Source organism: Bubalus bubalis, chromosome 9 (assembly GCF_019923935.1).
Source record: "Bubalus bubalis isolate 160015118507 breed Murrah chromosome 9, NDDB_SH_1, whole genome shotgun sequence".
Lineage (NCBI taxonomy): Eukaryota > Metazoa > Chordata > Mammalia > Artiodactyla > Bovidae > Bubalus > Bubalus bubalis.
This window is the reverse complement of record NC_059165.1, coordinates 109105667-109132945: the sequence shown is the minus strand read 5'-3', so window position 1 is coordinate 109132945 and position 27279 is coordinate 109105667. Positions and strand designations below refer to the sequence as shown.

Genomic DNA, 27279 nt, shown 5'->3' with positions numbered 1-27279 from the left:
TGGAGAGTTACTGCTTAATGGACATACAGGTTTATTTGGAGAAGATGGAAATTTTCTAGAAATGGATAGTGGTGATGATTGAGCAATGGTTAACGCCACTGAAGTGTACACTTCAGAATAGTTGATAGGAAAAAAAAAAAAAAAGGACCTGCCTGCCAATGCAGGAGAGAGAAGAGACATGGGTGTGATCCATGGGTTGGGAAGACCCCCTGGAGTGGGGCATGGCAACCCACTCCAGTATTCTTGCCTGTAGAATCCCATGGACAGAGGAGTCTGGCGGGCTGCAGTTGGGGCTGCAAAGAGTCAGACATGACTGAAGCAACTTAGCACCCATGCACACCAGTGACACCACTGGACCAGGACTTTTCTTCTGGAACGTTTTTTGATTACTACATTGTAGAGAAAAAGGAAGTAGATTAGTGGTAGTTTGATGACCACCAGCTTGTGGCTGATTTCCTAGTAACTGCTAAGGGGATGAGGGTTTCTTTCCTGAGAGTGACAAAAGTATTCTAAAATTAGCTTGTGGTGAGGGTTGGACAACTGTGTGAATATACTAAAAACACTCAATTGTTCACTGAGTGAGTGGGCTCTATGGTATGTGAATTATATTTTAGGAAAATTGTTTTAAAAAGCAAAAAAATGAATAATTAAAATGGTAAATTTTACATTAAGCAAATAAATAACTATATGCTTAACAATTTTTGAAAAAGATATAATGGAAGAGAAGGAAGAAAGATTGGAATTCAAATATGAAAACGTGTAAATGTCTACTACACAGGAAAGCAAAGGCAGACGTGACCCTGATTTGAAGTTGTGACCTACCGCAAGGATAATCGCCAGCAGCTATTGATAGCTGGTTTCAGGAGCACCAGCCACAAAGCTGGAGGAGCAGGGTAGAGGGCCGTTAGGCCACAGCCAGCTCGGACAACCTGGAGAAGCACAGGAGTACTGTCGACAAGGCTTTCTGGCACAGATCTCCATTGGCATTTGGAATTGCTTCTCACATGGTGTCCTAGGCCCTTGCAGGTGGTGAGTGCCTGTGGGGAGGGCTGACCCTGGTGGCCCTTTCTTCTCCGAGCCCGGTACTGTGCTGAGCGCTTTGTGTACTTACTCTTAGCGGCTCCTCTCCATAAACGGCAAAGGAGAGATTCTCTTCCTGTTCTCAGTGCACAAAGGCGCTCTTCAGGGTCACTTTCTAGGACTGTCCTCTCCCTCTGTCCCCTTGGTCAGGCCAGACCCAGTGCCCACTCAGGAAAGGATGCTTGAGGGAGCATCTCTTCTCCTGTCCCCTGCACTGGCCAGCTACACACATTTCTTCCATGGGTTCTTCAGAGTTCCATTTATGGCAGCCTTTTTATGCCAATGGCCAGTGCTGGGGGTGGGAGCAGAATGGGTCTTGTAGACTGGCCACCCAGGACCCAGAGATGTCATTTCTAACTGCGATTTGGAACAGGTTCCAGGGAGAAGATCCCAGGTGTCTGGCAGGAGAAAGCAAAACTTGCTGGCCTCACAAGGGTTCTGTTAATATCTAGTGGCTCCAGTTTGGGGCTTTGCATGAGAGGCAAAGGCGGCACCCACCCCAGAGCTGACCAGCATACCCCACTGAGCATTGGCAGCCTCCGTATGTCCACACGTGCAGCCACTTGCCCACTGAGGGACAGGAGACAATTTTGTGAAATGTTTAGTTTCATCAGCTGAAAACTGGACACTTACAACTTTGCTGGAAAGATGAAACAAAGCTGGGGCTGCCCAGGCTGCTGTCTCCACTGGTTCCCACACCCCCAGTCCCTGTCCCCCCACACCGTGTGCCCTTAGGACATCCCTCTGTGGGGCTCCGTCTGGTACCCAACCTCAGCTTGGACTCTCCAAGTCCTTCTGTATCTACTTTCAGGGCCAGGTCACCCAGAGGACAGAATTCAGAAACAGGTTGGGGCCAGGGTCTGCCAGGGGGGTATGGCAGGGTAAGGTGAGCAGGGTGATGGGGAGATGAATCCCTGGAAGGCCCCTGGAGTGAGCCTGCAGGACTCCACAGTTAAGACTGTGGGGGCAACTTGAATGTAACGTGGGGGATGGTTAATCAGTCACAGGCTTGGCCAGGACTTGTTGCCACACCTGCCCCAAAGGCTTCATTCAGGAAGACTGGTCAACAGGGATATATGTAGAGCCTGAGAGAGGAAGCGCTGTCCACTGCACTCTCATGGATGGGCCCCTGCTGCAGGCCGGGCCCTTGACCTACTGGATCAGAAGACATGCCTGTTCTGGCCCCACCTGAAGGAGGTCTGGCTGGAGACTTTTCTTGCGGTGCTGGCTGCACCCCAAGCACTCCGCAGTGCTGACAAGGAGAGGCTTCTGACTCCACCAGAAGGCAGGCCCAGCCTTGACGGGGTTGCTGCAGGGAAGCTTTCAGCCATGGCCAGAGGGAATGGAGGACTGAAGATGATGGGAAAGCCTTCCTGCAGGGGAAGACAGCTGGACAAGTCAGTGGGTTCTTATCGCAAAGACCTGGAAGGCCAAGCTGTGGAGGCTGCACCTGAGAGAAGCTCAAACACACTCATGTTATGGAGCAGTCCACAGAGCAGCTTCGGGCACAGCAGGATCCAGGCCTCAGCCACGGAACTCAGGAACGTGCTTTCCTGGCTCCTTGAGGGACAAGATGGTCCCAACAGTGCCATTGCATCAGCTCAGGGACCTAGGGGAAAGAGCTTTCAAGTGTCACACAAGTTCTAGGATTGCATCTGTACCCTCTAGTTAGGATCAGGTCCACTTCTGATTCATTCTTGTGGCCAACAGTACGGCAAATATGCTGATTGTCTAAGCCTGGTCAAAAGCAACCTTCGCTGTAAGACTCGACACTGGAAGCAGTCAATTCCTAAATGGCCAGGACTGATAATGAAACAGAGATGGCTCCTGGGGGATGCAGTGGCTTGGGGAGCTGCCATCCCTGGCAGACCTCCCAGGAAGTGATCACTGGGCTCAAGTGGGCACAGAAGTGCCTATGGGAGGCAGGGCCTGCCCAGCCAGGGATCCTGGGAGATCAGCAGATCCAACTGCCACCTTGCCATTGCAGGTGGGCATGCCCCAGACACTCAGCGCATCCGACATGGTCACCCCGGGCAACCTCGGCCCACCCCTGACCGAGTCCACGGACGGCGAGCAGGCTGGGCAGCTCCTCCTGGGTGGAGCTCCATCCTCAGCCTCCCTGGACACCCTGATCCAGCACCTGGTACCCACCGCTGACTACTACCCTGAGGTGGGTGATCCACCCAGTGGGGAGGAGGGGTAGCAAAATGGGCTCTGTCCCACCATGTCCGGGATAGACAGCAGAGCTGGGGCTGGCTGGGCCTGGGGGCGCAGGGGCTGGGAGGCACAACCTCCCGGGCCTTGTGATCACGTGCTGCCTTTCTCCTGTGTCCCCGCAGAAAGCCTACATCTTCACCTTCCTGCTGAGCTCGCGCCTCTTCATCGAGCCCCAGGAGCTCCTGGCCCGGGTCTGCCACATGTGCATTGAGCAGCAGCAGCTGGACAAGCCAGTGCTGGACAAGGTGAGAGGCAGGGCCGGGTAGCGGGCCTCCGAGTGTGCTGCTCTCCCTGACATGCCCTGTGAATCAGTATCTTGGATAGGCAGAGATTGCCCCTATTCACCTGCCAGGGGCTTCTGACTTGTCTGAAGCCCAGAGCCAGAAGGGCAGAGTCAGAGTCTTTAACCCCAGTGCTGTTTTCCAGGGTCTTAGGGGAGCCCCTGGGCTCACACAGCCCAGACCTGGGCCCCCAGAGGATCACGAGGAGAGGCGCAGCTGTGGCCGGGGGTGGCCCTGCAGTACCTGCTGCCCTGCCTGCCCCCCGCATCTTCTGTTCGATCCTTTCTTCTTCTGCTGGTCCGCTGATGGCTCAGCCTTCCCTCAGCGCCCCACATCCTTTCCTCTGTCCCTCGCTGTATCCCAAGGGCTGCGACTGTCTATTTATACATGAGTCAGTAGGGTTCCACTGTCCAGTGACAGAAACCTGATTTCAACTGACCTAAGGCCAAGGGACTTCACTGGCTCACATAACTGCAGTCTCGAGCTACTGCTGGCTCCAGGGCCTCAAGCATCAGCGGTCTTTCTCCCTAAGACCCCTTGCTTTGTTTTCCTCTGGGCCAGCCTCTCTCTTGCTAAGGCAAGTTCTCTGCCTGGTGACACGTGGCCTCCGTGGTCCAGGGTCCTGGTCTACCCTTACCAATCCTATGGAAAGAAGATTCCAATAAAGATCCTGATCTCGTTGGCTTAGCTTAGGTGTCATGCCCCTCTGTGGGCCAATGCCATGCCCTGACTGGCCAGCACTGATCTGGGATGTTCCTGAAGCCCTGGGGTAGGGCCAGCTGGAAATGAGGGAGAGGGGGCCCCCTACAGGCAAACTGAGATGCTATCACCACAGAAAGGGAGATAGGAGGACTGGCGGTTATGAGTAAGCGGTGACCCCCATTCCACACATGCGTCTGCCCCCTCCACTCTCCGTGGTCAGCCCCCATGCCCGTCTGTCTCCTGGGACAGGGGAAGGAGAAGCCCACCTGCCCCCAGCCATCGCTGCTGCCCTTGGGCAGCCCACTTGCACAGTGAGTGGCTGAGGCAGGGACCGCTGTGACCCCCCACCTCCCAAGCAGCCCTCACCAAACGCAGATGACCCTTGGCTTGCCTTGCAGGCCCGGGTCCGGAAGTTTGGCCCCAAACTGCTCCAGCTGTTGGCCGAGTGGACAGAGACGTTTCCGCGGGATTTCCAGGAGGAGTCAACCATCAGTCACCTGAAGGACGTGGTGGGCCGCATTGCCCCCTGTGACGAGGTGGGCGAGTCAGGCCAGAGTCCTTTCAACCTGTCTCCACCCTCACACCTGGGCCCTGAGCCTATTCCCAGGCTGGCCTCTGGGCCCTCATCTCCCCACCCGCACCCTGGGGCCCCTCTGAAATCACCCCCTTCCTGCCCCATCAGAGAATCAGGCACTGGCAGAGCTGGCAGGGAAACCAGGCCTCTAGGTCTAGACCTGGGCTCTTGAGCTCTCTCCTATCCTGGTCTCATCAGATGGCAAGCGAAGGGCTCTCACAGCTGCCTGGTCAGGTCAGTGACCCAGCAGGCTGGCTTGGCAGAAGCCTCTTCCCCAGTAGCTTGGGAGGCAGCCTGTGTACTGGGCATCAGGTGCCTCTGCACACCACACCTTGCCCTTGTTCTCCCAGCTCCATTACTCTGGGGAAGGCACTTAAAGGTGAAAGAGGAACAAAACTCCCTACCTCCCAGAACTGGGGTGAGAACACAGAGGGGAGTGCATGTCGCTTGTCTTGGGAAGACACCGAATGTGGCAAGCTGATAGCCCCACAGTGGGTCTGAACCCAAAGCCGCAGGAGCCAAGGGAAACTGCTAAGGCAGGCTGAGCAACAGGAAGCTGCGAAATCCGAGGCCTAATGAGGCTCAGAAAGGGAGGCCCTGCCCTGGGGCAGATTCAGAGACAGAGCAGGCAAGTGAGATGTTCTGAGAGCTTGATGAGATGAAGGTCATCTCCTCCTCTGCATCCCTTGATCCATCTGGGGATTGATTATGACACTTGGCTTAGGTACAGCAGGAAATGTTGAGGGAAGGCTCCATGACTGGATGGATTAAGAGAAGGAGGCAGGAAGGGGAAATGCTGAGCGGTTTGCTACATAGTTGGCTACTTTGATGGGTGAGTGGAGGAGGGAAGAGAGATGTTTGGGCGGTTGGGTAGGCAGGGAGATTAATAAGATAAGTGGCTGTGGAAGACTGATGGAAAGACTGAAGGAGAAAGGCGGAAATGATAACTAGGGAGTGGGTAGATGGATGAACAGATGGATGGGAGGGTGGGAGAATGGATAGGTGGATGGGTGTGCGTGTGGGTGTCGGTGAGAACATGGATGGGAAGGTGGGTGGATGGATGGAGGAGTGGGTAGATGGATGAGGACAAATGTTGGAATGGACGGAGGAAGGGTAGATAAATGAATTGATGGATCTGTTGGTGACTTTATAAAAGGGAGGTGGGCATCACAGATGGACGGAAAATAGATGGATACAGAGACGGTAGATGGATGGATGGATGGATGGATGGAGTAGAGGGTTTGTAGGGGGATGAGAGCCCAGTCCTCTGCTTTATCTCCACCCCCACCCCCCAACAGTAGGCCTTTAAGCAGTGTGAAGTCTAAGCCATTGACAAGATGGATTATCTGCCCTTGTCAGGCCTGCCTCTCCATTGGCAGAGCCATTTCAGAGGCAGACCCTGCCATTCTGGCCACAGGGCTTTGGGACAGGTGCAAGTCCTGGGCTTATTTCTTTGAGAAGTAGCGCCTCCTCACTACACCCTCAAGAATCTGCTGGGAAATCTGTTCTAACCACTGAGTGGATGAAAATAAGACACAGCCAAGACCTGTGAACGGACTGTTGAAAGCAGTCATCCACCAGGTGTGGATTTTCAGAGCTGAAGTAATTCATTTAGGGAATTTCTCATCCCTTCCCATACAGTTAGGTAAGCTAAGTGATGTAAACCGGAGCTGAGATTCCCTAGTCCCCATGCCACCCAGCCAGGCATCGGCCAGGGATGCCCCATCTGTCTTTGTGAGTCCCACATTGCCCCTCTTCAGAAAGCACTTGCTCCCAGGGGATGTGCGGTAGACGTTGCTTCCCTTTCCTGATGCTTCAGGCAGCCTGCAGGCTGCTCCCTTCCCAGCACAGGCAAAGTCTCAGCTGAGAAAGGAGTTGGTGAGCTCTGAACCAAACTGGTAAGTCAGGACCCACGGGACTCAGAACCTGAGGTCAGAGTCAGACCTTCTGAGCCCACAGCTGTGTGACTTTGGGCGAGGTGCTTCCCCTCTCCAAATTAGTTTCCTCATCAGTCAAACGGAGATTATAACTGTTACCATCACACAGGTCTGAGGCAGAGTCCCTGCAGTCCCCTGTGCTTGTATTTCAGCACTTGGTAAACCTAAGCTATGATGAGGAACAAGTTCTTTCCAAAACCCAGGCACATGGGGATTATTTTTAACTTTTATGAAACTTGGTTACGGAACTTTTCACACATAGCCCACCAGGCTTCTCCATCCATGGGATTCTCCAGGCAAGAATACTGGAGTGGGTTGCCATTTCCTTCTCCAATATACAAATATAGATAGTAGTAACCATGAAGTCCCGTGTGCTCATCGCCTAGATTCATCCGTTATCAACATTTGGCCGAACTCGTTTCTTCTCTGCTTTCACACACTTCCCCCCTCCCTCCAAATGTTTTTTTTTTTTTTAATCATAGACATTATATATTTTGCTCCAAAAATATTTCGGAATCATCTTGTAAAAGATTTCTTACACAGAGATGATAGGGTCAAATGATATGAAGTGTAGAGCACAAACAGTGGGGAAAGCACGAGTGTTTCCAGAGCGTCTGTGTCTTGGGGTTACCTAACCTCTCTGGGCCCGAAATTATTTTCTGTAAGAGGGAAGATGATAATCCCTCCGTCGCAGGATGGTGAGGAAAACAGCGCTGTTCAGGAATGTGAAGGAGGTAGGGCAGGCCAGTGGGGAGCGGGGCTTCCCCGTCAAAGTGGCTGTGAAAGGGGAAGCCTTTCTCTTTCCGCCTGACTCCCTGCCATCTCCCGGAAGCCTCACGTTCCCCCTGTGCTCCCCACCACCTCTCAGTAGCCGGGAACAAGGGGCTGGAGGGGCTCCGAGGAGGCCCTGTCCGTGCCTGTGGAGTCTGAGCTGCTCCGTCTTTGGGTGCCCCTCTGCTGGGCAGGAAACCCTGCCTTAGACGGTGGCTCCCATGCCCCCCCTAGAGGTTGGGCTCAGCCATTTCACCTCAAGAAACCCGGCAGTTTCACCTTTTGGTGATGCCGAAGCTGAAAGAGATGAGGGGGGCCCCAGGGAGGCCTAGAGGGTCAGAGACCTGCTGAGAGAGACAGGGCGGGGAACTGCAGTCCCCTGGCCACACGCACTGGCCGCTCAGGAGACTGGACGGGCAGCCCTCTCGGTCACCAGCCTTGCTCTCCGACTCACACGGCTGTCTGCCGGCTCCCCGGGGCCACAGGTGGCGGCTGCCAACTTAGAGAACAAGCTGGTGATGGATGGGTGCAGAGCTCCTGCCTGTGCTGCTGGACGTCGGCCACAGGCTCACTCAGAAGGGAGCTTTCAGGAACTTTAGAAAACAAGGGTCTTTTCTTGTCTGGTTGGAAACCGACCCTAATCACAAAACGCTGGGTCCAGGAGAACTTGGAAGTACCTGGAGAGCGCTACCCCTCACCCAGGCCGCCCTGCGACAGCGACCTCCACGCTGATAGCCGGCTCTGCACGCAGCGGGCGGCACTGTGAGAACTGAGAACAACAGAGAAAACAGTCCGGCCCCTGTCCTCCGCCACTGGGGGAGCTGAGGCTGCAGGGTGGGCCGGGGCTCCAGAGGTAGGCCCGGACAGCAACAAGGAACACCTGGGCTTTCTGGGGGGTAGGTCCCCAGGCCTGCCTGCATTCACCAAGATCACGCAGCCTGCATCCACAAGGTGTGGAGATCACTGAGCAAACGAGACAAGGTCAAAGAGAAGGTCAAATACCCTCCCCACATTCAGATTCACCAAAAAAAAAAAAAAAAGCCCAACAGATAAGCTTGAGGTTAACACCACTAGAAAATTTTTAAATGAATTAGCACATAGTCAGTGGCGATTTGGAGTGGATATGGGTTCTACAGAAACAAGGCCTACTACATCGTTTGCATATTTTTAAAAATAGGGGCAGTGCGTGGCTGTATCAAACTATAGCCACAGACACACTTCATCCTTGACTTCAGTAGGCTCTGCAGTCTGCCTTGGAGAGGCTGACAAGCAGGTGAAGGCCAGGTTTGTCCAATCCACTAATGTGTGTGGGTCCCTCCTGTTCATTCTGGGCACCAGCAAAGAGAGACCCAGCGTCGCCTTCATGGAGCTGGTACTTTAATGAGAGGCTTGGGCAAGGACTGTGAAAGAAGGGAATGGAGCTCAGAGGAAGAAGGCTACAGGTCCTGCCTTGGCGGTGGGGCAGGAGAGACAGTGGGTCAGAGGGGTGGGGGGGTGGTGGCCTGTGTCTGGAGCACGGAGAAGAGGAGCAAGGGCTACATGAAGGCCACTGAGCACAGCCAGAGCTGACCTCAGGATCCCTGAGCCATGCTGGGCTTTTGTCTTTGCAACAGCTTAGGGAAGGAGGGTGCAGTGGTTAGATGTGTGTTTGGAACAGAACGCTCTTGCGGCAGGGTGGAGTGGACAGAGGCTGGCGGGAATGCACGGGGCCCACTGAGGTGGCTGCGGCTGCAGCCACCAGGGAAACGACCGTGGCCTAGACCACATACACCGTGGCGGAAGACACGGGAATGGAAGCAAGCAAAATCAAGAGGGCTGCGGATGGTCTGCAGCAGCCTGAGGGAGAAGGTGGTTTGAGGATGGCTCCAACCCGGGAGCCTGAGACAGGCAGCAGGCGGAGCGGGCAGCCCTGTGGAGGGCAGCGTGACTTCTGATGGCATGTGTCTGGTCTGGGTGTCCTTGCCCACGTGGCTCTGGAGATCAGAGGAGAACACTGTCCACACACTGCCCACACTAAACGACATGCTGGAGGCGAACCAGAAAACACAGGAGTGAAGCACAGAGGATGATCAAGAGAGGAGGAGATGAGGCAGGAGGAACCTGGCATGCAGCCACAGGGCAACCAGCAAGCCCACAGACAGCCCAGAGCAGGAGAGCTGGGGAGCTGAGGCAGACGCTGCCTGAGAAATTACCTCCTGGCTCTCATGACAGGAGGTCCTCGGTGACAGCGAGAGTCAGCCTGGTGATGAGAGTGGAGTCAGGTGGGTGGTGGAGGGCTGAGTGGGAGATGCAGGAACTCGACAGCCAGTGTAGGCCCCTCCAGACTGAGTAGCAGAGAGACATGAGGGGTGGGTGGAGGTGTAGGGGCCCACTGCTGACCGATGTGTCACTGGGGCTGACTCTGGCTGGACCTGACTCGCTGTCTTCCTGGCACTCAGATGAAAACCTGGGAGGCAGCATGTGTGGTAAGCATACTTTGGGATACAGCCCTGACAGCTCAGTTGGCAAAGAATCCACCTGCAATTCAGGAGACCCCAGTTCAATTCCTGAGTTGGGAAGATCCCCTGGAGAAGGGATAGGCTAACCACTCCAGTTCTTGGGCTTCCCTTGTGGTTCAGCTGGTAAAGAATCTGCCTGCAATGCAGGAGACTTGGCTTTGATCCCTCGGTTGGGAAGATCCCCTGGAGGAGGAAACGGCTACCCACTCCAGTATTCTGGCCTGGAGAATCCCATGGTCTGTATAGTCCATGGGGTCACAAAGAGTCGGACAAGACAGAGCATCTTTCGCTTTCAAGGTGAGAGGGCGGTGTTCCTCCCACGGGCAACAAAGGGAAGTGAGACCTCAGGTCACCCCCACACTTGGCTGCCTTCTCGGTCTGTCCCTCACGACTCTGGGAGTCAGGGTCAGCATTAGGGTTTGGGTTCAGGATCAGGCTCCCTGTGTCCCAAGGGCTCTTCCAAAGCTGTCCTGGCCACTCCACAGAGAAGCACTTTCATAAAGTGTGGGGACACCATCTCCAACAGGGGTGGTCCTCAGCGCTCCTCCGAGCCCCATCAGAGACTTAAGGAACTACTGAGGTCCCCAGGCAAGCCCTGCACCCTGTTGCTCACCTGCAAAATGCCTCTGGGATTGTGTGTATGAAGAACATGCATTTTTCCTATCGGAAATTACCTCGCGGTACTGACTAGTCACCATCTTCTTCTGAGGCATCTGGGACCAGACCCCACTGGAAACCCCACCTGCCTGCCTGACACCTTTTTGCTGCCAGGAGTCCAGACCCCAGATGCCCACTGCTGCTCCCAGGCCAGCTCCCAGCTCGAGGGGGTTGAATCCACCTCTGGGGAGGCCATTTGCTGACAAAATGGGGGGGCGCCTCTTCTGTGAGTTACTGACAGACCTTTGGGAAGGTGAAGACATCTTGCTCCATAAACCCAGCTAGTCTGATGTACCTTCCTTGGAAATAGGGGTCTCTGAGGGGCAATAATTGGTTTCACTGTGGGGTGGGAGGGTGGTCCCTGCACCAAGCCCAGGGCATCTGAGCTGCATGGTGAGGGGCCCTGTTGCTACAGTAAATGGTTATCAAGTGTCCACTGCATGCCCAGAGCTGTAACACAGGTCAACTCAGATTCCCAGCTCCCGCCAAGCTATCACTGCAGGGCCGTAAACAACCGCAGTCATCTCCTGCAGTGGTCCCACAAGGAAGTCACGTAGGGTGAGCTGGAGAAGAGTGCCCGGGGCAGGGGATGGACAGCAAGGCTGGGCAAGGAAGGCTTCTCTAAGCTAGGCTGGGAGACAAGAGGGACACCTATTAAAGCCAAGCAAAAGGCTAGCATCCAGGGAAGGCCCCGTCCCACACCTCCCTTCCTCCACTCCCTGGCAGTGCCCGCCCCACCTAGACAACTCGGGCAGCTTTGCACCCCAGTCCTCCTCCCCGAGGTGTGCTGTACTCAGCTTCTGCTGGTGATCCTGCAGCCTTTGCCCCAGCCAGCCTTGCCTGTGAGCCCCAACCCCAGCCTGTCCTGAGTTGGGTCCTGGTACAAGTAGGTACACCTAGGAGTAGCCCATCCATGTCAGCTGGGAAGCCTTCCTGTCTTAGACATTGCTATGTGAAGGCAGGTTTCCCAGCCTGAGCACCATCTCTACCCCACTCCAGGCATACAGAAAGAGGATGCATCAGCTCCTGCAGGCTCTGCACCAGAAGCTGGCAGCTCTGGGCCAGGGACCGGAAAGCCTGCTGGGCACCGACAAGCCCATCTCCTATAGGACCAAGCCTCCAGCCTCCATCCACAGGGAGCTCCTTGGCATCTGCAGTGACCCCTACATGCTGGCTCAGCAGCTGACGCACGTGGAGCTGGTGAGCAGGCCTGTGCCACCCTCCACCCAGACCCAGAGCCTGGAATACTGAGCATAGCCAGCCACCCCTCCCCCATCTGGTCCCGCACCTCATCTCAGCCTAACCCGGGGTCTGAGCCCATCCCTTCAGGGCCACCCTGGCATCTGCAGAGGGCCCTGTCTCTGGAGCAGTCTCTCCCCATGCCTGGGGCGAGGAATAGAAGGCCTGCAGGTACCAACCTTGCCTAACTTTGACCTCTGGCCTGTCTGAGTCCAGGCCTCCCCAGACAGAGGAATGAGGTTCATATCCTGGCTCTGACACCACCGGATGTGTAATCAGCCCCACAGCTAGCACCTTCCCAACCCAGGTCTCAGTTTCCCCCGTCCAGGACTCACACAGCCACTGCACCCACCCCAGCTTTACAGAGAAGCGCAAACAGCCTTTATGGTCAAGACTTATATTCACTGTCTCATTTCATCTTCCCACCCCCCGGCCAGGTAGGTGTTGTTATTATTCTCTTTTCACAAATGAAGCTAAAGCCCAGAGGTTTAGTTTAAGTGATTTGCCACAAGTCACACAGCAGGAGGAACAGAGCCAGCATTCGTTTCTGACCCAAATCCCGTGCTCTTAGCCCCCAGGCCTACCCAGGAGGGAGCAGGTCATTGCGATGACCCAGTTTTGAGGAGAAGCACTCCCTGTGGAGACGCTGACCTGGCCTCCGTGAAAAGCAGCAGCCCCTGGGCAGAGGAAGGGAGAGGCTGACATCCTCAGGATGGTGCTGAGCTCTGTGACAACCCGGAACAGGGCTGTGGGGCCCCCCCGTGAAAAGGGCAGTGGGCCCATGCCGGGCGCCCAGTGGACATCCCTTTCTCCTTTTCCTGACTCCTCTTCTCTCTGCTGCAGGAACAGCTGCGGCACATCGGACCTGAGGAGTTTGTCCAGGCTTTTGTGAACAAGGACCCTCTGGCCAGCACAAAGGTAGAAGGCCCGTGGACAGACTGTCCAGGCAGGGACCCCTACCCACGAGTCCCTCTGTGGGATTCCCAGAGCACCAGCTCAGCCAGCTCCAGAGGGGCCCGAACAGAGCAGATGGGCTTGGGGGGGACGTGCCCATTCCACCCATGCCCCTAGCCTAAGGCGGGCCCATCCCAGCAGCCCTAAGTCCCAGGGAAGCCTGGGAGGGCGGGACGAGCCTGACGGGGTCAGCCACCCAGCAAGGGTTGGGGGCACTCCATGATCCAAAGCTCTGGGTGGGTCAGAGGGTGGAGGTTCACACCCAGGCCACTACTAGATCCCATGTGCCCTCCCGGTGTGTTGTGGTGGGCACCAATGCCCTCTAGTGGCCACTTGGGGAACGCAGGTCGATGCATGCTGTCCAAGAAATTCAGGGCGCACACTCTTCTCTCTGAAGGCGGATTACACACCGAATTTCAGAGCCTGCCCCTCTTTCTGAGAGCCCATCCATCAGTATACTTGGTGTTTATCAAGGAGTTAAATCTGAAGCAGAACTGGAAATATTATGTCTTCTTCCCTGGCACCTAATAAAAGATGTGCAAACTAAATGTACAATTGCATTTCACCTCCAGGATAAGCAGAGACTAAACAGTGTGTGTGTGTGTTTGTGTGTGTGTGTGTGTGTGTGTGTGTGTGTGTGTGTCTAGGGAAAGGGACAGTCTCACAAACAGCTAGTAGGGGGTGAAATTGGCACAGCCACTTTGGAGAGCAGCATGGCAATAGAATCAACACTTGAAATGTACACTCTGGACCCCACCTTTTCACACCTAATAATTTATCCTACAGGTATACACACACACATGTATACACAAAGATGTACACACAAGGATATCTGGGATATTTTTCTGTGTTTTATGACCAAAGACTGGAAGCAAACTACCATACCATCCACAGGGACTCGATTAAATATCGTAATACATCCATACATAGAAGGCTATGCAACTATTAGAATAAGAGCATCTGTAAGAATGGAATGAAGGACATTTGCATGGCATCTTTGGTGGCTCAGATGGTAGAGAATCTGCCGGCAATGCAGGAGATCTGGGTTCAGTCCCTGTGTTGGGAAGATGCCCTGGAAATGGGAATAGCAACCCACTCCAGTATTCTTGACTTCCTGGTGGCTCAGACGGTTAAGTGTCTGTCTACAATGTGGCAGACCCGGGTTTGATCCCTGGGTTGGGAATATCCCCTGGAGAAGGAAATGGCAATCCACTCCAGTACTATTGCCTGGAAAATCCCATGCACAGAGGAGCCTGGTCGGCTACAGTCCATGGGGTCGCAAAGAGTCGGACACGGCTGAGGACTTCGCTTTCTTTCACTTTCCAGTATTCTTGCCTAAACAATTACATGGAAAGAGGAGCCTGGCAGGCTATAGTCCATGGGGTTGCAAAGAGTTGGACATGGCTAACACTTTCTTGGGCCTCCCTGGTGGCTGAGATGGTAAAGAATCTGCCTGTGATGAAGGAGACCTGGGTTCGATCCCTGGGTTGGGAAGATCCCCTGGAGGAGGGCATGGCAACCCACTCCAGTATTCTGGCCTGGACAATCCCCATGGACAGAGGAGACTGGCAGGCTACAGTCCATGGGGTCACAAAGAGTCGGACATAACTGAGTGACTAAGCACAGGACGCAGCAAAAATGGAATGTTTGCCAAAGATCCATTGTTGAGAGATGAAAAACTGAAGAGCAGTGACAAAGAGCATGTGACCACCTGTGTAACAAAGGAGGGTGCATAATGCACATCTGTTTGTATGTCTGTGTGGACAATCTCTAGGAACGCCGGCACGCTGAAGAGTTAATCATGGACCTGGGAGCAGGAGTGGGGAGGAGACGTTGCTGCTCTTAGGCGGTTGTTTTTCCGTTTTGTTTTGTTTGGGGTTTGGGCCATTTCCAAGTATTATATTTAATTGTGAAAAACATCATGATTGTTTACCCACTCTACTGTAAATGAACACTTCTGTGTTCTAGCCTCTCAGCTATTATAGATATTGCTGCTATGAACATTCTTATCCATTTCCTATGTATGAGGGTACATTTTTTTCTAGATCATCAGTTCTCAAGTGGTTTAGTCCCAGGACAACTTTCAGTCTTAAAAATTATGGAGGACCCCAAAGAACTTTTGGTTATGTAGATTAATTACAGAAAGTTCCCTACATATGAATGACTTCCATTTTGAGAGCACATTCGTAAGTCCCATTTGTTCCTAAGTCCAGCAAAGTTAGCCTACATAGCCAACTAACACAATTGGCTATATAGTACTGTGCTGTAATAGGTTTGTAATACTTTTCACACAAATAATACATTTTTTAAAACCCACAAAAACAGAGAAAACATTTTAAATCTTACAGTACAGTACTTTGAAAATCACAGTACAGTACAACAGCGGGCATACAGGGGCTGGCGTCACGTGACTAGGAAAGAAGGGTTACTGACTGGAGAAGGGAGAGGAGGGGGAGACAGCAGAACTGAAGGATGAACAGCAACAGGAGGTGGAGGGCAAGCTGCCACTTCACTCATGTCTGATGTTGATGGAACGCACATTCACATCTTTGAAAGTTCACAACTTGCATGTTCATATGTAGGCAGCTTATTGTCATAACAGCTCCCTGTATTTATTATAATGGGCTTCCCTGTGGCTCAGAGGTAAAAAATCTGCCTGTCAATACAGGAGACATGGGTTTGATCCCTGGGTCAAGAAGATCCCTTGGAGAAGGAAGTGGCAACCCACTCCAGTATTCTTGCCCCATGGAGAGAGGGGCCTGGAGGGTTACAGCCCATGAGATCGCAAAGAGTTGGACACGACTTAGCAACTAAACATTTATTATATTACCCAGTAAGGCCAATAACTTTAAAAAATATTTATTCATTATCATAATAATCTATTATATGTTAATAAGTTACATATTTTATGAAAAATAACTCTATTTTCCAAAAAAATTAATGAGAAGAGTGATATTGTCTTACGGTATTTTAAAAAATTTCTCTCAGTTCAGTTCAGTCATTCAGATCAGATCAGTTGCTCAGTCATGTCCAACTCTTTGCGACCCCATGAATCCCAGCACGCCAGGCCTCCCTGTCCATCACCAACTCCCGGAGTTCACTCAGACTTACGTCCATCGAGTCAGTGATGCCATCCAGCCATCTCATCCTCTGTCGTCCCCTTCTCCTCTTGCCCCCAATCCCTCCCAGCATCAGAGTCTTTTCCAATGAGTCAACTCTTTGCATGAGGTGGCCAAAGTACTGGAGTTTCAGCTTTAGCATCATTCCTTCCAAAGAAATCCCAGGCCTGATCTCCTTCAGAATGGACTGGTTGGATCTCCTTGCAGTCCAGGGACTCTCAAGAGTCTTCTCCAACACCACATTTCAAAAGCATCAATTCTTCGGCACTCAGCCTTCTTCACAGTCCAACTCTCACATCCATACATGACCACAGGAAAAACCATAGCCTTGACTAGATGAACCTTTGTTGGCAAAGTAATGTCTCTGCTTTTGAATATGCTATCTAGGTTGGTCATAACTTTCCTTCCAAGGAGTAAGCATCTTTTAATTTCATGGCTGCAGTCACCATCTGCAGTGATTTTGGAGCCCAGAAAAACAAAGTCTGACACTGTTTCCACTGTTTCCCCATCTATTTCCCATGAAGTGATGGGACGGGCATTCAGTCATGTCCAACTCTTGGTGACCCCATGGACTGCAGCACACCAGGCCCTCCCTGTCCATCACCAACTCCCCTAGTTTACTCAAACTCATGTCCATTGAGTTGGTGATGCCATCCAACCATCTCACCCTCAGTCATCCCCTTCTCCTCCTGCCTTCAATCTTTCCCAGCATCAGGGTCTTTTCAAATAAGTCAGTTCTCCGCATCAGGTGGCCAAAGTATTGGACCTTCAGCTTCAGCATTAGTCCTTCCAATGAATATTCAGGACTTATTTCCTTTAGGATGGACTGGTTGGACTGGTTGGATCTCCTTGCAGTCCAAAGGACTCTCAAGAGTCTTCTCCAACACCACGGTTCAAAATCATCAATTCTTCTGTGCTCAGCTTTCTTTATAGTCCAAATCTCACATCCATATATGACTACTGGAAAAACCATAGCTTTGACTAGATGGACCTTTGTTGGCAAAGTAATGTCTCTGCTTTTTAATATGTTTTCTAGGTTGGTCATAACCTTTCTTCCAAGGAGCAAGCATCTTTTAATTTCATGCCTGCAGTCACCATCTGCAGTGATTTTAGAGCTCAAAAAATAAAGTCTGTCACTGTTTCCATTGTTTCTGCATCTATTTGCCATGAAGTGATGGGACTGGATGCCATGATCTTAGTTTTACGAATTTTTAGTTTTAAGTCAACTTTTTCACTCTCCTCTTTCATTTTCATCAAGAGGCGGCTCTTTAGTCCTTCACTTTCTGCCATAAGGGTGGTGTCATCTGCATAGCTGAGGTTATTGATATTTCTCCTGACAATCTTGATTCCAGCTTGTGCTTCATCCAGTCCAGCGTTTCTCATGATGTACTTTGCATGTAAGTTAAATAAGCAGGGTGACAATATACAGCCTTGATATACTCCTTTCCCTATTTGGAACCAGTCTGTTGTTCCATGTCCAGGTCTAACTGTTGCTTCCTGACCTGGATACAGATTTCTCAGGAGGCAGGTCAGGTGGTCTGGTATTCCCATCTCTTTAAGAATTTTCCAGTTTGCTGTGATCCACACAGTCAAAGGCTTTTGCATAGTCAATAAAGCAGAAATAGATGTTTTTCTAGAACTCTCTTGCTTTTTTGATGATCCAACGGATGTTGGCAGTTTGATCTCTGGTTCCTCTGCCTTTTCTAAAGCCAGCTTGAACATCTGGAAGTTCACAGTTCACTTCTGTTGAAGCCTGGCTTGGAGAATTTTGAGCATTACTTTGCTAGCATGTGAGATAAGTGCAATTGTGTGGTAGTTTGAGCATTCTTTGGCATTGCCTTTCTTTGGGATTGGAATGAAAACTGACCTTTTCCAGTCCTGTCGTCACTGCTGAGTTTTCCAAATTTGCTGGCATATTGACTGTAGCACTTTCACAGCATCATCTTTTAGGTTTTGAAATAGCTCAACTGGAATTCCATCACCTCCACTAACTTTGTTCATAGTGATGCTTCATAAGCCCCACTTGACTTCACATTCCAGGATATCTGACTCTAGGTGAGTGATCACACCATCATGATTATCTGTGACATGAAGATCTTTTTTGTACAGTTCTTCTGTGTATTCTTGCCACCTCTTCTTGATATCTTCTGCTTCTGTTAGGTCCATATTGTTTCTGTCCTTTATTGAGCCCATCTTTACATGAAATATTCCCTTGGTATCTCTAATGTTCTTGAAGAGATCTCTAGTCTTTCCCATTCTATTGGTTTCCTCTATTTCTTTGCATTGATCACTGAGGAAGGCTTTCTTATCTCTCCTTGCTATTCTTTGAAACTGTGCATTCAAATGGGTGTATCTTTCCTTATCTGCTTTGCCTTTCGCTTCTCTTCTTTTCACAGCTATTTGAAAAACCTCTCTCTAGTGACTGGCAATAGCAGACAGCTGAATTCTCTTAATTGGCATTCAATCTCTTGACGTAACATTATTGTGATTCAAAATCCAACTTCCTCACACAAATATGTAGTTGGAAAAAGAAGGAGTGTATTACGGCCTTTTCAAATAATTGTGAATGTTCTTATTTGATACTACACTAAAACTCAACAAGGAATAATTTTTTACGATTAATTGTAGTTTGGAATCTGAACTCCATCACATTAAAGTCATTGGTCCATCTTGAAATGGCAACCCACTTCAGTATTCTTGCCTGGAAAATACCATGGACAGAGGAGTCTGAGGCTACAAAGAGCCAAAGAGTTGGACATGACTGAGCAACTAAACCACGCATCTTGAATGGATCTTTTTGCGCATGTACAATTCTGACATATATTGGCCATTTGGAAAATATGGATTCACCTAATCAAGCAGATCTTCTGAATGTTGACATATTTCATTAGATGATATTTTAAAATAATATTCATTGTATATATTCACTACTAATATCATCCAAAAAAGTTCTTAAGTATTGGGAACCTGTCAGGCTCCAGAGGCGATACGTGTTTTTTAGGTTCCCAATTTTCTCTTGAAAACTTGAATTTTATCCTTGGCAACAAATACTATCAATTGTTTACCTTGAAGTTACAGGATCATTTTAATTGATTTAAAGGAAGCATCAGCCAAATACTGAAATGTGCGTAACCATATGGGTCAGTCTTTTTTCAGGTAAAGTGGTGCTCTGTGGGTAAAGTTCAGCTCACATTAGGCGCACCCAAGAGCACCATGAGCCTGAAATGTGTGTAACCATGTGGGTCAGTCTTTTTTCAGGTAAAGTGGTGCTCCGTGGGTAAAGTTCAGCTCACATCAGGCGCACCAGTGCGCTTCCACAAGAGCACCATGAGACCTGTGCGCACAGCAGAAGTACCCCTGTCTACAGTCCTCCCTGCGCACCTGCAGGTTCTACAACTGCAGATCACACCACTCTCAGATTAGTAATATTAGAAAAAATTAAAATTCAAGAAAGTCCTAAAAAACAAAACTTGAATTTGCTGTGTACCAGGCCACTATTTACATAGTTTTTAGATTGTATTGGGTATTATAAGTAAACTAGAGGTGATTTAAAGTATACAGGAGAATGTGCAGGAGTTTGTGCAAATACTATGCCATTTTACATAAGGAACTTGAGCATCCTCAGATTTTGGTATCCAAGAGGGGTGGTGGAACCATTCACCTAAGGATGCCAACAGATGACGGCACTCCCGTTCTGTCACACAGAATATGAAAAAGACGTATACTCAGGGGTTCAGATTTAATAAAACTCAAGTTTATGTTCTCAAGAACATCCTTAAGTCACACTCACTTTTTTTCTTTTACTGTGAGTATGTAATAGTGAAGAACACAATGGAATCATTTGGGGCTTCTGTCTCAGTTCAGGCTAAGGAAGCAGTAATTTTACCCATCATTCTATTATGTAGGAGTGCAAATGTTAAGACAGTGAAAAGGCAGGAATATTTTATGAATATGAAGATAGGTTTGCCCTCGTGGACCTCCGAAAGGGTCCTGGAGGCCCCCAGGAGCCCAGGGACGACGCTTTGAGATATTGCTCTAGGATATACCTGTGAACGGAACCACTGCCTGCCCTGCTTCAGTCACAGGCGATGCCAAGTGAGGCTGTATCCATTTACACTGCCACCAAGGAGTTATTCTTGCTCCACGGTCTCATTGACACTTGAAGTTGTCAAACTTAAATTTTTGTCATACTGTTAAATGGAGCATCTTTTCATGTGTTTTTGGACCTTCTTGTTTCCTCTTCTATGAAATGCCTGTCCCTAATTTTCCTTCAGTTTTCTATTAATGATTTGTCTTTTTTCTTAAGGATTTTTAAGAGTTTTGTGTGAGTATTTAAAATATGTACTAGTTAATTATCCCTTGTCAATTAGATGTATGGCAAATTTTCTTCCTCTGGTTGATTGCTTTGCCTTTCATTCTCATTACTGTGTCTTTTAATGAATAGGTGTTCTTAATTTCCTCCTTATGAGGAATTTACATTTTTGGATTATTTCTGCCTTCATAATTTGAAGCTATGCTATTAGGTACAGACAAATTTAAACTCATGCTATATTCTCAATAACTCAAAAGTTTTATCTTTATGCAGTTACCCTTTAAACTCTTCTAATGCTTCTTGCCTTAGAGTCTTTTTTTTGGCCTTAAAGTCTATTTTGTCTAATATTAAGATAGATATGTGATATTTATCATGTGTATTTTTCTATTTTTATTTATATCCCTGTGTTTGGGATGTAGTTCTTGAAAATAACAGGCAGTTGGATTTTTTTTTTAATTTTTGACTAAACAAATCCATAAAATTTCTGATCTGTGTGGATTTGTTTTTACCGTTTTCTGTTGTACCTTGCCTTCTTTACCTATTCTTCTTTTTTCTTTCTTTGCTTCTTTTGGATTCTCTGAAATTGTGATACATTTATACAGTGGATTTATAAAATTATGTTTCCATTTTTTAAATTATGTTTCTAAAGGATATTTGATAGCACATGAGAACGTTCATGTGGGAAAATATGGAAATATATAGTTATAGATAGAAACGTACATACATACATATGACTGATCCTCATTATTTGCCATCCTTATATCCTATAGTCATCATGAACACTGAATTGGCAAATATTGAGTCCTTAGTCCTAAAGAAAATACAAGATTAGGTTCCTTGCAAGCGTCTCATCACAGCCTTTTCATCAACCAGTCAATATATAACCTTGATTTGTGTGTGTTTCTGTTTAATGAGCCCTTATATTGTTGATTCAGTAACACTGAATTCATGGCCAACAGTACTACAACGCACATCTGAATGAAGCTTGTCAGACACATATTTTCTTCCTTAGGGCACATGTCAGCCTCCGTGTGCTTAGGAACATGAGGCAGCATGGCAGCGCTGTGCTGGAGGGTTCCATCTCTGTGCTTGGGGCTACTCTGACCAGTGAAATCACCAACAGACATCACGAAAATGCAAAAAATGACACTAAGTAGATTAGGAAAAGGACACTTGTTTACAGTACAGAAGCTGAAACCAGAAGTCAGGGCATCAGCTCAACCTCAGCTGGGAACTCACGGGTGCGCTGGGTGACAAACGTCTTGCCACTCTGTGCATGTCCACAAATGACCAAGAAGTGATGAGAGTGTGAATTTGGAGGTTACAAATGAAATGAAATTTTAGGAAGCAAACACGAAATTTATGAGTAATGAGCGTTAACTGTGTGTAGGGGTATATGATATATACATATATTAAGTTACATCTTTAGGTGTATAGAAAATATAACTAGAAGGATATGTCAAATCACTGATATTTGTGGATGGTTTTGAGGTTTCGACGTTTCTAAGATCGTTTATAATGATGATGGCTGACTTTTAAAGAGTTATTCACGTTCAAAAAGTTATGGACAAAAAGTCTGAGTGTGTTCTTGTGTCTTTCCTAGCCTTGTTTCAGCGACAAGACTAACAACCTGGAAGCTTACGTGAAATGGTTCAACAGACTGTGCTACCTCGTAGCTACGGAGATCTGCATGGTGCGTAGACCCTGAGCTGGCATGGCCAAAGCTGGCCGGGGCTGGAGAGGAGCCCCCCTGGGGGGGAACCAGAAGGCCATGATGAGCCCATCTGTCTCCTAGCCCAGAGCCAGGCTGGGCACCCTCTGGGATACCAGGTGTTAGCTGGCTTTTGCCTGTAGAGACATTTCCCCCTGAGTAGAGCCTGACATGAATCCACCTGCCTGTCCCAGAGGGAGTCAGAGAGATGCTTACTGAGGGAGAAGGGAGTAGGCTATCCGCTTCTCCCACCTGTGCCTGGGGCGGCCTGGCCTGCAGCTGAATTCTGTGTAGCTCACTCGGGACTTGGTAGAAATAATCCAACTTTAAGAAGTGGGAGATCGCCCTTTGAAGTCCAGGTCCCTGGCATCTCCCAGAAAGCAGGGAAACTCGGCAACACCGAGCTGGATGTGCTGACCACTGGATCTCAGCCCTGCCGAGCCAGACCCTGCCGAGCCTCCTCCCCTCCTTACGGCGGCGGGGCCCTCTCCCCAGTCCATTCCTCCACTGAGAGGTGAAGCCCAGGGCCCCCTGTCTCAGGGACGGTTTGGAGGGAGCATATGTGCTGAGGTGGGCTCTCTGGAAGCAGACAGAGCTTGAGGGGTAAGGGGTTTGTTTATGGGGTCAATGCCTGCAGTCGACAAAGTGGGAGAGGCTCAAGCGGCTCCCGTCAGGACGCCCACACCCTGCCATGGTCGAGCCTGCTTGTCCGCCTTGCTTGCTCACTGTCGCCATCGCTGTGGGGGCTGCCCTCCAAAGCACAGCAGGACCTCAGGTGGCAGCTCTCTGAAGGGTTCAGGTATCACAGCTCCACCAGTAACACAACACACTTCTCAGCGGCAGTAAAGACCACACCGCACATCTGGGAGACAGGCGAGCTCCTTAGAGAGGATACTGTGGGGTTCCGTGAGCCCTGCCTCTTCTGACTTCGCATCCCTGGCCTGGGAGCCAAGAGAGATGGGGCTTTACCTGAGCAAAACCTGGACCGAGCTCACCCCAGAGCCGGGCAGCACTCTGCCAGAGAAGGACACGGTCTGGTTCTGAGTCCTCAAGGAGGTCCAAGTCTCACACAGTCAGCTGGCATTGGGGGTGAGGTCGCACAGTCAGTTGACAGAAAGCAGTGGTGGGGCTTCTAGGGGACAGGGCCTCGGGGTCACCGTGTGGCCACCACACCCCATGCAGAGTGAAGGCTGTTTGGTGCTGGGAAGAGAGGTGAGGTGGCTCTGCTTCCTGCACCCAAGGGAAGAGATGCTGGCACTGAGCCTGAGAGGACGGGGACATGAGAGGCCCCCAGTGCCCCCCATGTTGCAGGCGGCTCGTGTGTCCCCACAGAAGTCCCACCACTCCCCACTTGACCCTCTGTGCAATGGACTCGATGCTGCCTCCCCTCGGGGCATGGTGAGACCCTGAGCCCTCAGGCTGCAGATCGCCCTGGTCCAAAGCATCTCAGCTGGAAAGTTTAATGAGGGGAAAGATGCCTAAGCAGGTCAGCGCAGGGTGGGGACCCCTCGTCACTGAGGCTCGGGCACCCTGTCCCCAGCCAGCCAAGAAGAAACAAAGGGCCCAGGTGATTGAGTTCTTCATCGACGTGGCCCGGGAGTGCTTCAACATCGGCAACTTCAATTCACTAATGGCCATTATCTGTGAGTGGGCCGGCCAGGCCTGGGGCCCCCAGGGCAAGTGCTCCCAGAGGAGGTGGGGTGGGTGCAGCCAGGCAGTGGGGCGCCAGCCAGGACGTGCCTCTGAGCAGGAGGTGGGTGCTGGCTGGGCTCCAATTCCCCCACCCCACCCCAAAGTCCTGGGGAGGTGCCCCTTTAGAGGCAAGCCCAGCCCTTTCAATGTGCTTGGTGAGAGCTTGGCAGGGTGTACCCAGATTCAGGTCAAGTGGGGACCCAAAGCAGGCTCCAGGTCACAGTATAAGCCCATGTTGTGGGCATGGGGACAGGGGCCTACACATACAGAAGCCAGGCCAGCCTGGACGCAGCGTCCATTAGCGCCCACCCACCCCTCATCTGGCAGGCCGAGGCTCCCCCAAATGTCAGCTCTCGTCAGGGTGCAGCCTGAGAGGATTAGGGGATCACCCAGCTGGGGGCTTCCCAGAGGAGCTGTGTAGCAATAAAACTATGCAGCCCAGAAGAGCCCTGCCAGCCTGGCCCTGCGCCCAGCTTAGCCATCCCTCTTCCAGCGGGCATGAACATGAGCCCGGTCTCCAGGCTGAAGAAGACTTGGGCCAAAGTGAAGACGGCCAAGTTTTTCATCCTCGAGGTAAGCAAGGCTGCTGGGCTGTTGGGGGCCACCAACATCCCCAGGACACAGTTGCCCAAATGCCTCCCTGTCTCCTTGCAGCACCAGATGGACCCAACAGGCAACTTCTGCAACTATAGAACAGCCCTGCGAGGGGCAGCCCACCGCTCCCTGACTGCCCACAGCAGCCGGGAGAAGGTAAGTCAGAGGCTTGCCTGGCCCTCAGAGCTCCTCCCTGCTCTGGACCACCTGGGCTCAGGAGGGCTGTGTCAGAGATCCTAGGTGGGGACTGGAAGGTCACTTGGTCCAATCCCTGCCCTTCTACAACCCCTGTAATAGAGAGTCACGCCACCTTGCTTGAATGCCTCCAGTATAGGTAACTCACCATTTCCCCAAACAGATCAAGACACTCCCCAGCAGCTCTAACTGGTAGCTAGATGGATGGATGGGTCAATGGAAGAATGGATGGAAGAAGGATAAATAGATGGGTGGAAGGGTGTGAAGAGGGGAGGAGAGATGGAAGGAAGAATGGAAGGCTAGAGGCTGGAAGGAAGGTAGAGGGAGGAAATGAAGGAGGGGAGGAGGGGAGGAAGTTTGGAGGTGCTGCTGCAGCCCTTCAGTGCCCCAGGCCGAAACTTTGCGGCCAGAAGTTCACTCTGCTCTCTTCCTGCCTGTGGCTGGCTCCTTCCTCCCCTCCCGCTCCCCTCGTCTCTGTCGTGAAGCCCCTCCACACAGGTCTCTCTGGGTGACCTCCGTGTTGAGCTGGGTTCCGATGGAACCGCTCAGGTCCAGAGAACAAGGGCACAGGTTTACAGTCGTGAGGACGCACAGAAGTGGTGAAAAATCCTCCCACGTGGGAGATGCTGCCACCCCGAGGACCGCTCCAACGGCCCTGCCTCCAAGAGGCCTGCACCAGGCACCCGAGGGGCCGCCTCTGTCCCCAGAGCCCCACTGCCCTGAATCCCCACCCTCCATCCATCTCAGCAGGGCTCCCATTCCAACTCCATTTAGCCCTCACACACCGGAACTGGACTAGGAACTCAGCACCACAGTGAGGGGCTGCAGATGGACGGAGACCACCCCACCTCTGGGCCCAGTAAGGAAGAGGGCAGGACAGGGCTCTGGAGCAGAGCCCGCTGGTCCTGTCCTGTGTCCACTGCTTACCACTCTATGAGCTCGTATGAGCTACTGTACCTCAGTTAGTAAAGAATCTGCCTGCACTGCAGGAGGCCCAGATTCAATTCCTGGGTCAGGAAGATTCCCCTGGAGAAGGGATTGGCAGCCCACCCCAGTATTCTTGCCTGGAGAATCCCATGGACAGAGGAGCCTGGGAGGCTACAGTCCATGGGGTCATAAGAGTCAGACACAACTGAGCGACTAGACCACCACCATGAGTTACTTAACCCTGAGCCTCAGCTTCCTCATCTGTAAGATGCGGTATTAAGAGCCCTACTTCACAGGACAGTGAAGAGGATGAAATGTGACCCCATCTGTACACAGTTTAGCACACGAAGTGCTCAGGCCCACCACTGACGCCCCGGCGACCAAGGTGCAAATGGAGACAGGAAGGGTCTAAACACGGCATGGGGATGGCAAAGACGCCTCTCACTGTGTAGGTTGTCTCCTGCCATACTGGTATCAGGAATGAATATATGTGACATGCTCTCACTGTCTCCAAGCCCTGGCACAGAGAAGACACGAGCAAATGGTTGCTGAACGGACATAAATCTAGGATAACCAGTTCACCCCACTTTGCCTGGGACTGCCCCAGGCTTAGCACCACAAGTTCTGCATTCCAGGAAACTCCTGTTGCCAACAAACCCTAGTGAGCCTGGCTCTAACCCCGGCTTAGTGGTCACTAGCTAGGTGACCTTGTCCCAGGCCCTGACACTCCACGGGCCTCAGTTTCCCCCGCTGCCCTGCCCAGCTGAGCCAGCCATGCTTCGATGCTGTGCCGAGTGCTCAGTGCTCAGCTTCTCACCTCCAAGCCCTTGTCAGCTCGGATGGGGAATGATCTAGGCATTCCCCGAGCCAGAAGTGTCAGGACTTGAGGGACGGGCTGGAAGCTGGCTGTAGCTGGACTGGCCACACGGGCCCAGCTCTGGAGCCTGAGGGCAGAGCAGATGTGTTATTTCCTGCGCTGGCAAAACACAGCACATTAAACTAGGTAGCTTACAACAACAGAAATGTCCTGTCTCACAGTGCCAGAGGCCAGAGGCCAAAGTCAAGGTTGGCAGGGCCACGCTGTCTCTGGAGGCCGTATGGAAGGATTCTTCTTTGCCTCTCCTGGTTTCCGATGGCCATAGGCATTCCTTGACTAGTGACTGCATCACTCTTACCTGTCTCTTTTCACATGACTGTGTGAAACAGATAGTATATGTCCAAATTTACCTCTTTTTATAAAAGTACCTGCCCACATAATCCAGTATGACATCATCTCCACTTGATTCCATCCATAGCAAGACTGTATCTCCAAATAAGTTCCCATTTGTAAGCACTGGGGTTTAGGACATGAACATGCCTTTTTTGAGGGGCACGATTCAATCCACACATAAGGTAGACCCAACTGACCCCCAACAGTAGCCTGAGCTGTCAGCAGCTGGTCTCCTTTCTTGTACTAAGTGCTAAGTCACTTCAGTCATGTCTGACTCTGTGTGACCCTGTGGACTGTAGCCCACCAGGCTCCTCTGTCCATGGGATTCTCCAGGCAAGAGTACTGGCATGGGTTGCCATGCCCTCTCCAGGGGATCTTCCCCGCCCAGGGATTGAACCCGCATCTCTTACATCTCCTGCATTAGCGGGCAGGTTCTTTACCACTAGCACCACCTGGGGTCACCAGGTGCAGAATAAGGAGGGAGAAACAAGACAGCCGACAGTGAAACAGACACCTGGCCCTTCTCAGGCTGAGTGCAGAAGCCCGTCCCTTCAGGAGCCAGAGTAGGGATGTTTCCTGGCCTTGCCCTGATATAGTGCGATTAGATCT

General features: G+C 51.1%; 1 protein-coding gene across 4 annotated transcripts in view; it reads left to right on the top strand.

Moving 5' to 3' along the window:
* The window catches only part of RASGEF1C (RasGEF domain family member 1C), a 116580-nt gene that overhangs the window by 76192 nt on the left and 13109 nt on the right, over positions 1–27279 (top strand). For 3 of the 4 annotated variants that reach the window (XM_044948514.2, XM_025293972.3, XM_006080757.4), the window contains 9 exons: positions 3068–3250; positions 3420–3542; positions 4679–4816; positions 11717–11917; positions 12800–12874; positions 21945–22034; positions 23593–23695; positions 24238–24317; positions 24399–24494. In XM_044948514.2, the coding sequence (XP_044804449.2) occupies positions 3074–3250; positions 3420–3542; positions 4679–4816; positions 11717–11917; positions 12800–12874; positions 21945–22034; positions 23593–23695; positions 24238–24317; positions 24399–24494 (1083 nt within the window). In that variant the 5' untranslated portion in view covers positions 3068–3073. Of the gene's footprint in view, positions 1–778; positions 1030–3067; positions 3251–3419; positions 3543–4678; positions 4817–11716; positions 11918–12799; positions 12875–21944; positions 22035–23592; positions 23696–24237; positions 24318–24398; positions 24495–27279 lie in introns of all 4 variants that reach the window. The other variant, XM_025293973.3, reaches the window with a different exon arrangement.